The sequence below is a fragment of the Hevea brasiliensis genome, chromosome 4 (assembly GCF_030052815.1).
Source record: "Hevea brasiliensis isolate MT/VB/25A 57/8 chromosome 4, ASM3005281v1, whole genome shotgun sequence".
NCBI classification, from domain to species: domain Eukaryota; kingdom Viridiplantae; phylum Streptophyta; class Magnoliopsida; order Malpighiales; family Euphorbiaceae; genus Hevea; species Hevea brasiliensis.
Genome location: NC_079496.1, coordinates 10912312 through 10922383, shown reverse-complemented (window position 1 = coordinate 10922383; position 10072 = coordinate 10912312). Strand labels below are relative to the sequence as shown.

At 30.7% G+C, this 10072-nt stretch overlaps 1 protein-coding gene across 3 annotated transcripts; it reads left to right on the top strand.

Annotated features, from left to right (window-relative positions):
* Positions 1–6175: 6175 nt before the first annotated feature.
* Positions 6176–8942, top strand: LOC110632782 (two-pore potassium channel 1). Of its 3 annotated transcripts, none has more exons than XM_021781110.2 (3): positions 6176–6394; positions 7593–8526; positions 8631–8942. In XM_021781110.2, the coding sequence occupies exons 2-3, from the start codon at positions 7631–7633 to the stop codon at positions 8791–8793; spliced, it is 1059 nt and encodes a 352-aa protein (XP_021636802.2). In that variant the 5' UTR covers positions 6176–6394; positions 7593–7630; the 3' UTR covers positions 8794–8942. The 3 variants fall into 3 exon arrangements, with proteins under 3 accessions (XP_021636802.2, XP_058001296.1, XP_021636804.2); XM_058145313.1 differs by having other exon boundaries at positions 6182–6376; XM_021781112.2 differs by lacking the exon at positions 6176–6394 and adding an exon at positions 6437–7053.
* Positions 8943–10072: the final 1130 nt, after the last annotated feature.

Below are 10072 nucleotides of genomic sequence, written 5' to 3'. Positions count from 1 at the left end.
TCTGTGAGAAATTCTATTATTGCTACACTCATTTGTACGTCATGATTATAGTATATATGATCAATTTTTTTATTTTTTTATAATTTTTTATTTATATTTTTATTATATTGTAAATAATTTTAAAAAATAAGTATTTTGACGGTTCATAAGTTTACCTCTTATTCATACTTTATATATAGAGAGAGATTATAGACAAATAAATATTATAGACAAAAGTGGGAAAAAAAAGAGAGGAAGAGATTATAGACAAATAGATATTGTAGATAAAAGTGGAAAAAGGGAGAATGCTAAGATTATCAAAAATACCCATAATAATTTCTTAAAAAAATAATAAAAAACCATTTTATTTATTTAAAATACTAACATTAATTTTTCATACATGGACTTAATTTCTATTTCACTTAATATTAATTTATTATTTTTTTCATAATTCTATATGAACTTGAATTTTATTATACACAATATTCATATATATATATGAACTAGATTTAGTGAAATAATAATTTAATCATTTGAAACTAATTCTATTTTATTTAAATTATTATTTTAAATATTTAGAAATTTTATTTCATGTCAAGTAGAGTTGCCTATACAGAGTTAATAAAAGAAATCCTACTACAGAAATCTTGATGCATATAATTCTTGAGCTATTTTATGGAAGATGATGGCTAAAACAATTCCTTATGAGGATATAAATGCCATACAACCAATATTGTTGTTATAATTAAACCACATTTCAACCAATATTGTGTTTTTGCTTTTTTTTTTTATTAAGTATCTCAACTAAATTGAAAATTAAGGTTTTATTAAGTTATGCAGTAAAAACTTTAGACATTTACTTAATTGTATTTATTACTTTGTTATAATACATAAAAATATAAATAATAAGAGCACTTATTAATAAATAAAATGATATATAATTCTATTCATTATTCATAAAATTATATTATTTATTTAATTAATTTGAAATACTATATTATAATTTATATATCATTCTTATAAGTAATTCTATTAATAATATATAGTATTCTCAACTTTTCAAATTATTTTATAATTTGAATTTAAAAAATATATAATAAAAAATAGAAATAAAATTTGAGTAATTAACTTTATTTAAAAAAATATATTCTTTAAAAAAATTTTCTTTGTTTATAATTTTAACTAGGGGTGAGCATTTGGTTCAAACTGAACCGAATTAAATCGGATCGAATTAAATTATGAAAATTAAATTATATATTTTAGAAATCGAACCAAATCAAAATAGATGAAAAATTGAATCGAACCGAACTGCTTTATTTTGGTTCAGTTCAGTTCAAACTGATCGGTTTTATTTTTTATTATTTTTTAATTTAGACTTGATTTTCAAGTTATTTGATCTAATTTTGACTTTAGTTCGAACCTCATAACCATTAATCAATGAAATTAAATAATTTATATAAATATAATTAAATAAAGTTCATAAATTCCCTATAAAAATAAATCAATTCAAAAATTGATTCGATTTGAATATATAAAATTATTATTCAGTTTGATTCGGTTTAACCAATTTTTTTCTTTTCAAAATCTAGCCGAATGAAAAGAACTGAAACTTTTATAATATAAAACAAAACTAAACCGATTGAATATTAGAATCAAACTGATTGAACCGAATTGATCCGATTCGATTCGATTTTTCAGTTTGAATCAAAATCTGCTCACCCCTAATTTTAACTGATAAGATGTTGAGTAATTTATAAAAAAAAAATATATTGAGTAATATTAAGATTAGAGTTTTAGTAAAATTAGGATTATATAAATATAATTTGATTAAAAAAGAGAAAGCCAGCTTTTTATATAGATTAAAAAAAGTTAATTATTCACAAAAAGAATTTATCTATAATTTTTTATTAAATAAAATCTTGATAACTCTTATATATTATATCAATTTTTTATAAATATAGATCTTATTTTAAAATAAAAATATTAGACTTAATTTATTAAATAAATATTCATATTAAACCTTATTTAACAAATGTTAAAAAATCCTATTCCAATTTGAATTTAATAAGTTATTTTTTATTTTAATTTTTTTATTTGATTTTAGTCTTATTTTAATTTAAAAATCAAGAATTTCAGCAAAGCGCAATAAAATTTCTACTATGATCTTGTATTATTGTTTTTTAGTAATTAAATTAATAAAAATAAGGTTATTGATTATTTTATTTTATAAAATGTAATTGTTACAAAACAATAATATAATATTATAAAATGATATTTGTATGACACATATTTAAAAATACAAAATATTTTAAACATTATAAGACAATAAGTAAAGTATAATGATGGTAAAGGAATAAATTTAATTAATAATTAAAAATAAACATTTTATGATAAGATTATATTATATATAATAAATTAATTTAAAATTATATATAAATAAATTAAATTACAAATATATATGTATAATTCACTTTTAGTAAAAATTAATACTTTATAAAAAGCTACAAAGATAATTTTTCTTTTATATTAAGAAATCATATAAAAGTCATATCAGATCAAAACCTCGGGCAAATGAAACAAAAATTAATAAATTCACATTAAAATTCATGAATCTGAAAAAATTATTTTATTAACTAATGAAAAATTAAAAGAGCCATTGTTAGTAATAAAAGAAGATCATGGGCCAGGCTTAGGCCCCCCAACAAAATGTACACTCAACTCAACTCTACTCAACTCAACTAAGCCTTTATCCCAAAAATTTAGGGTCGGCTATATGGATTCGTTTTTTCCACTCTGAACGATTTTGGGTTAAATCCTCAGAAATGTGTAATGCTTCTAAGTCATGCTGTACTACTCTCCTCCAAGTCAATTTAGGTCTACCCCTTTTTTTCTTTCTATCCTCTAGCCTAATGTGCTCTACTTGTCTAACTGGAGCCTCCGTATGTCTATGCTTCACATGACCAAACCACCTCAATCTCCCTTCTCTCAACTTATCTTCAATTGGCACCACTCCTACCTTTTCTCTAATACTTTCATTACGAACTTTATCTAGTCTAGTATGGCCACTCATCCACCTTAACATTCTCATCTCTGCAACTCTTATCTTAGATGCATACGACTCTTTCAGTGCCCAACACTCACTACCATATAGCATAGCCGGTCGTATGGCTGTACGGTAAAATTTTCCCTTTAATTTATTGGGAATCTTACGATCACATAAAACTCCCGTGGCACGTCTCCACTTCAACCATCCGGCTTTAATCCTATGACTAACATCCTCCTCACATCCCCTATCTACTTGAAGGACTGAGCCTAGATATTTAAAGTGATTACTTTGGGACAAAGGCCACTCCATTCAAACTAACTCCTTCCCTATCACCGCTTGGCCTTCACCGAACTTGCAATGCATGTATTCTGCCTTCGCTCTACTTAACTTAAAACCCTTTGACTCTAGAGTACTTCTCCAAAGTTCTAGCTTCCTATTGACTCCTTCTCGTGTCTCATCTATCGAACAATATCATCCGCAAACATCATGCACCAAGGAATACTCTCTTGTATATGTTTCACTTCATCTAAAACTAATGTAAAAAGGTAAGGGCTTATGGCGATCCTTGGTGTAATCCAATTGAGATCGGAAAATCTCTTGTGTCCCCTCCCACTGCGCACAATAGTAGTTGCTCCTTCATACATATCTTTCAATACTTGTATATACCTAATAGATACCCTCTTTGTTCTAACGCATTCCATAAGACCTCTCTTGGAACACTATCATAAGCCTTCTCCAAATCAATAAAACCATGTGTAGATCTTTCTTCCCATCTCTATATTTCTCCATCAAGCTTCTAATGAGAAAGATCGCCCATAGTTGAACGACTGTGCATGAAACCAAATTAATTGAGAGAGATAGAAGTATCATGACGTAGTCGATGCTCCACAACTCTCTCCCACAACTTCATAGTATGGCTCATGAGTTTAATTCCCTATAGTTTGAGCAACTCAGATGTCTCCTTATTTTTAAAAATAGGTACTAAAATACTCTTCCTCCATTCATCGTGCATTTTCTTTGAGTTTAGAATCTTATTAAATAATTTAGTTAACCATGCCACTCCCATATCTCCCAAATACTTCCACACTTCAATTGGTATTTCATCTGTCCACAGGCTTTACCTACTTTCATTCTCTTAAGTGCTTCCTTTACTTCTAAAGATCTAATCCTTCTAGTATAATTTACATTCTTTTCTATTGTTCTATAATCTATATTCACGCTATTTCCATTTTGACTATTATTAAAGAGATCATTAAAATAATTTCTCCATCTTTCTTTAATGTCCTCATCTTTCACCAACACTTTTCCTTCTTTATCCTTAATGCACCTAACTTGATTGAGATCTTGACATTTCCTTTCTCTACTCCTTGCTAATCTATAAATATCTTTCTCCCATTCTTTAGTTCCAAGTTTCTCATATAACTTTTCAAAGGCCTGTGCTCTTGCTTGGCTAACTGCCTTTTTTGCCTCTTTCTTTGCTATCTTGTACTGTTCATATGCCTCATTATTATCACATTTAGGTAATTTCTTATACCATTCCCTTTTTCTCTTCACTGCCTTTTGTACTTCCTCATTCCACCACCATCTCTCTTTTAAGGGTGGTCCATGTCCTTTAGACTCCCCAAGTACTTTTCTAGCTACTTCTCTAATCTTTGATGCCATCTGTATCCACATATCATTGGCCTCCATATCTAGCTTCCATACTTCGGACTCAAGAAGCTCATTTTTGAACTTCACTTGCTTTACTCCTTTGAACTCCCACCACTTTGTTCGAGCTACTCTATTTCTTCTGACCTTACTTGAATTGTTCCTAAACTTAACATCCAAGACCACCAACCTATGTTGACTTGTTAAAGCCTCTCCTGGAATGACCTTGCAATCCTTGCATAGAGCTCTATTTGTCTTCCTGGTTAAGAGGAAGTCGATTTGGCTTCTATGTTGCCCACTTTTGAAAGTCACTAAATGTGACTCTCTTTTTATAAAGTAGGTATTTGCTAGTATTAGGTCGTATGCCATAGCAAAATCCAGGATGCTTTTTCCCTCCTCATTTCGACTGCCAAAACCAAAACCTCCATGAACATTCTCATAACCTTGCCTATCACTTCCTACATGTCCATTCAAATCTACACCAATGAAAACATTCTCTTCATTCGGTATGCTTTGCATTAAATCATCCATATCTTCCCAAAACCTTTGTTTACTCTCACTGTCTAGTCCTATTTGTGGGGCATAAGCACTAACTATATTTATTGTTTCTCCATCTAGTACTAGCTTTACTAATATAATTCTATCTCCTACTCTTTTCATAGCTATTACTGCGTCTTTCAATGTCTTGTCTATGATTATGCCCACTCCGTTCTTATTTCTCTCATTTTCGGTAAATCACAATTTGTACCATGAATTACCCACTTCCTTACTTTTCTCTCCTACCCATTTAGTCTCCTGAATGCAAGCAATATTCACCCTTCTCCTTTCCAAGGTATCCACAAGCTCCATTAATTTTCCTGTAAGTGATCCAACATTCCAAGTACCAACCCTGATCCTCCTCCTATCCTGCTCCTTCCTAATTGGTCTCCTTCTATGATATCTTCTATTATTTTCTATGTCTATCTTGTGTTCTGTTCCACTATTTGTTCTATTATCTGTCTTATGGACTAACTTCTTTACCCACACCCGTCCATGATGTGGGAACCCTTGCTCACTTAACACCACACCCGGGCGCCGGCATGGCGCGTCGCTTTCGGTGAACGCCCTACACCCTTGCATATTTATCACAACACCCGGGCTCCGATGTAGTGCGTCGTTAGTAGAGGACGCCCCAACGTTTATATCATTTGAATCCATATCATAGGGTGTGACGAAATTTTTACGCTGGTTGTCACCTATCACAGCCCTCCTCCTTTATCCGGGTTTGGGACCGGCTAAGCGCAAACTACTTAGGCGGAGTTAACAAAATGTACACTGAAAAAAAAAAAAAAAAAAAAAAGAAGATCATGGGCAGCGCTTCCGGAGGAAGATGATGGTTATATAATAACTTTTTTTTTTATCATAATTCTCACTATTTAGTAAATAAATAGAATGAAATTTAAGTCCAATGCAGTAATCAAAATTAATTAAAGCAAGAAAAAATTAAAAAAAAAAAAAAACTCTTAACAGCACCTGCTGTTCTAATCCCAAAGAAACGAAAGGAGCAGCTTAATTAAAACCATGTTCATTCCACTTCAGAAAGAGCAGACACAAGATCCCGTAAGATCCCATCGGAAGACAAAAGCTCTCAGATTATTACACGCTGTTTAATCGATGTTCTCAAGATTTTGCTCATCAACTCCCAATAATTCTTGAAAATTCTATGTAATTCTGCTCCCTCAGGTGATCTCTCTCTCTCTCTCTCTGTGCAACTTTCTTGTTTTGTCTTGAGACTCTTTTGCGAAGTTTCCAACTTAAACACCGATGGTTATTGGAGGCATCATTGTTGAAAGTCTCTACCTGTTTCCTCTGTTACAGATCTCTTTCTATTCGAAGCCTTTTTTTTTTATGCATTATCTGTGTGAAAATTCTTGTTAATTTGGATTGGAATGCTTTTTCTTTTTTTCATTCACTGAATCCCTTTGTTCACAAACATTAGAGTATGATTTGAATGCTTCTCACCTGTAAAATATACACGCAATTGGACTTGGGCGGTAAAAATCAGGTACTTACAATCTTGGTTCTTGGATTCGTATACGAAACTTCCTGGTCACATGTACACCGTACCCTTCCAATTCATTATATTCGACCAAAAACTAAAATTTAAGGGCAACCCAATTTCATTGTCAAGAAGTAGCTATGCTGTAAAGGACAGTTTTGCCTACAGGGTTTATAGTGACATTGATCTTAGAAGGTTTAGGGTGGAATTTGCTGGGAAATTTCCTTACTGAAAGAGCACTTTAAATTTATATCCACCGTGCTTCTGCCATAACTCTTGCTCAGTAGTTCCTTGCAATTCACTCTAGAAGTTCAATTGTGGTGAAGTGGAGTTTTTCTCACTTGTTAGCGAGGATTCTAAATTTAGCACCTAGCTAGCTTCATAAAAACCTTCTTCTTATTTATTTTTATTTTATTTTATGCTGTGACTTTTGATCTTGTGTTTAATAATTTGCATTTGTATAATGTTGCAATGCTCACTTGTAGCCTTGTCTTTAATTCTCATATCTGAAAATTTATGTTGTAGAGATAATGTGTTCAATTGTTCTCATAGAATTTCCTGGGTATGACACATAGCCTGTAGCTTAATATTTGGAGGGGAAGAGATGCCAAGCATAGAAAAACTGAAAACAACTGTTTTCCATAACTGGAATGAAATATATAGGAGCTAGAAGATTTGGATGGAGAAAATTTAATCTGCACTATGTAGAAAGAGAAACTATGCATGAGTGTTTAGGCATTTCTATAGCCAGATATGCTTTTATGGTGACTATGTTAATAATTGGGGATAAACTTTGCATCTGAGATTTTCTTTTTTGAGTTGTTCCTAACATATCTGACTTGCATGTTTAAACTATAGCTCAACATGTCTAATAATTTGCAGGTCTCCTAAGACTGTTCCACGTTTGTCATACTGTTTTCATGGCCTCCAATGGTGCAAAACAGCCACTGCTGTCAGGATTAGTGGATTCCACACTGCAAACAAATAATACACATGCTCCCAATAGAAGAAGATTTCGCCGAGTTAGAAGTGCTCCTGTAACAGAGTTCGTTCCTTCAGATGCTGGTCGCTCACTTTCACACCCTGAATCCATTTATGGGAAGTTCTGTCCGAGTTTGATTCAAGTAGCTGCTTTCTTGGCTGTCTACATGTGTGTTGGCACCTTATGCTTCTACTTGGTCAGGGATGATATTGAAGGGACAAAAACAAATCCAATTATCGATGCTGTTTATTTCGTTGTTGTGACTATGACTACTGTAGGATATGGGGACCTAGTGCCAAATACTGCCTTTGTGAAGATGCTTGCCTCTGTTTTTGTCTTCTTAGGTATGGCAATTGTTGGATTAATACTAAGCAAAGCAGCAGATTACCTGGTCGAGAAGCAGGAAATATTGCTGATTAGAGCTTTAAAAAAGTATCATAAAAAGGGTCCAAGTCAAATCATGAAGGATATTGAATCTAACAGAGTGAGATACAAGTTCCTCTTGACATTAGCCATTATGTTACTGCTTATGGTGGTTGGAACCATCTTCATATCTTCAGTCGAAGGTTTAGACCTTATGAATGCAATCTATTTTGTCTGTTCAACAGTCACAACCTTAGGTTATGGAGATAAGAGCTTCTCAACTAGAGGTGGGCGTGCATTTGCCATATTTTGGATACTGATCAGTACAGTTGGTTTAGGTCAGTTTTTCTTCAACGTTGCTGAGATGTTCACTGAAAGCAGACAAAGGGCACTGGTCAATTGGGTCCTTACTAGAAAGATGACCAACCTTGATCTGGAGGCAGCTGATATTGATAATGATGGAGTTGTTGGGTAAGTTAACTTTGCATTATGGGTTAGTCTTTCTGTGCTCAATTCACATTGTTATGTAGATTGTTAGCTCCATTGCTGATTCTCTATTTCCTAAAATTTCATAGGGCTGCTGAGTTTGTCATTTATAAGCTTAAAGAGATGGGTAAGATTACAGAAGAAGATATCTCTCTTGTAATGGAAGAGTTTGAGGATCTTGATGTTGATCAATCCGGAACCTTATCAGCATCTGATTTAGTGCTTGCTCAAACAACACAGACAAAGAGGTGATCTGAAGCATCATAATGGGGTCATCTACTCGTAAACTATATAAAATTGTTATCGTGTAAGGTTTACTTCCTGAGTTTTCAATATCTATTTCAGGTTGTACGCTATATTTTCGATTTATCTTAAGATTTGCCTGAGTTGAAGTTCTCTCATCTTCGCTGTTGTCTGGCATAAATTTGCTGAGCTTAGAAAATTAGGAAATTAATGAGTATATGTCATAACAAGCATACGAATTTAAAGCACATACAATTCTACTCATATGGTGTAGAAAAAAAAAATGACATTATAAAGTATATATCCGCGCAAGGATGGATCTTAGGGATGGCAATGGTTTGGGTTTGTATGGGTATCTGATTCGATCGAATTCTAATAGAACGGGTTTAGATAAATATATAATCGAGTTTTTGATGAGTTCAAATTTAAAATTTAATACTCATAATAGATTTATGTCGGGTTCGAGTTTTGCATATTCAGCCGTTCTTATTTAAATTCATTTATGTAAATATTTAATTAAATATAAAATATATATTTTTTTATAATAATATTTATAAAATTTAATATTTATATAAAATAAAATTGAAATATTTTATGAAATTATTAATTATTTAAAATATAAATTATTAATAAAAATAATTTTTAATTAAAATATATAAAATTAAATGAGTTATTTTTTGGATAATAATAATTGAATTTGAGATGGATTCAGGTTTTGAAAATATTAATCGGTAGGATAATTTTTATAAGTGTTCCCATTGCAATCCCTAGCAAATCTGCATTGAGGTGAGTGGGGTTAATATATATATATATATATATATATATATATATATATATATATATATATATATATATGAAAAAATTTCATAAAAAATATTAATGACTCCGTTCAAAAATTAATAATAAAAAAATAACAATTCATATATATTTTTTTAATGATATAAAAGATGAAGTGTCATCAAATGGAAAAATGCACTAAAAAATTTTTATATATTTATATGAAATTTTATGTCAATCAAAATTAAAAAAAATAAAAATCTTTTTAATATTATATTTTTAGGAAGACTTAATTATTCACTCTAATGTTATTTTTTGTCTTTCTAATTCTCATATTTACAAAAATCATATTTTTTTCCACATTTCTCTCTTTTTTTTTAAATTCTTTCTGTTTCACTTTTTATCAATTGGCTTTTTTTATTTAATGATTCTTTGATTACATGTATTGAGAAAAATATTTTTGATAATATTAATAATAAAATAATTATGCAACACTTTCAAAAAATAAAAA

Coding starts and splice junctions, on each gene's coding strand:
- LOC110632782 (XM_021781110.2), top strand. CDS start 7,631: ATGGCCTCCAATGGTGCAAAACAGCCACTGCTGTCAGGATTAGTGGAT. Junction 8,527..8,630: donor GATAATGATGGAGTTGTTGG/GTAAGTTAACTT, acceptor AAAATTTCATAG/GGCTGCTGAGTTTGTCATTT.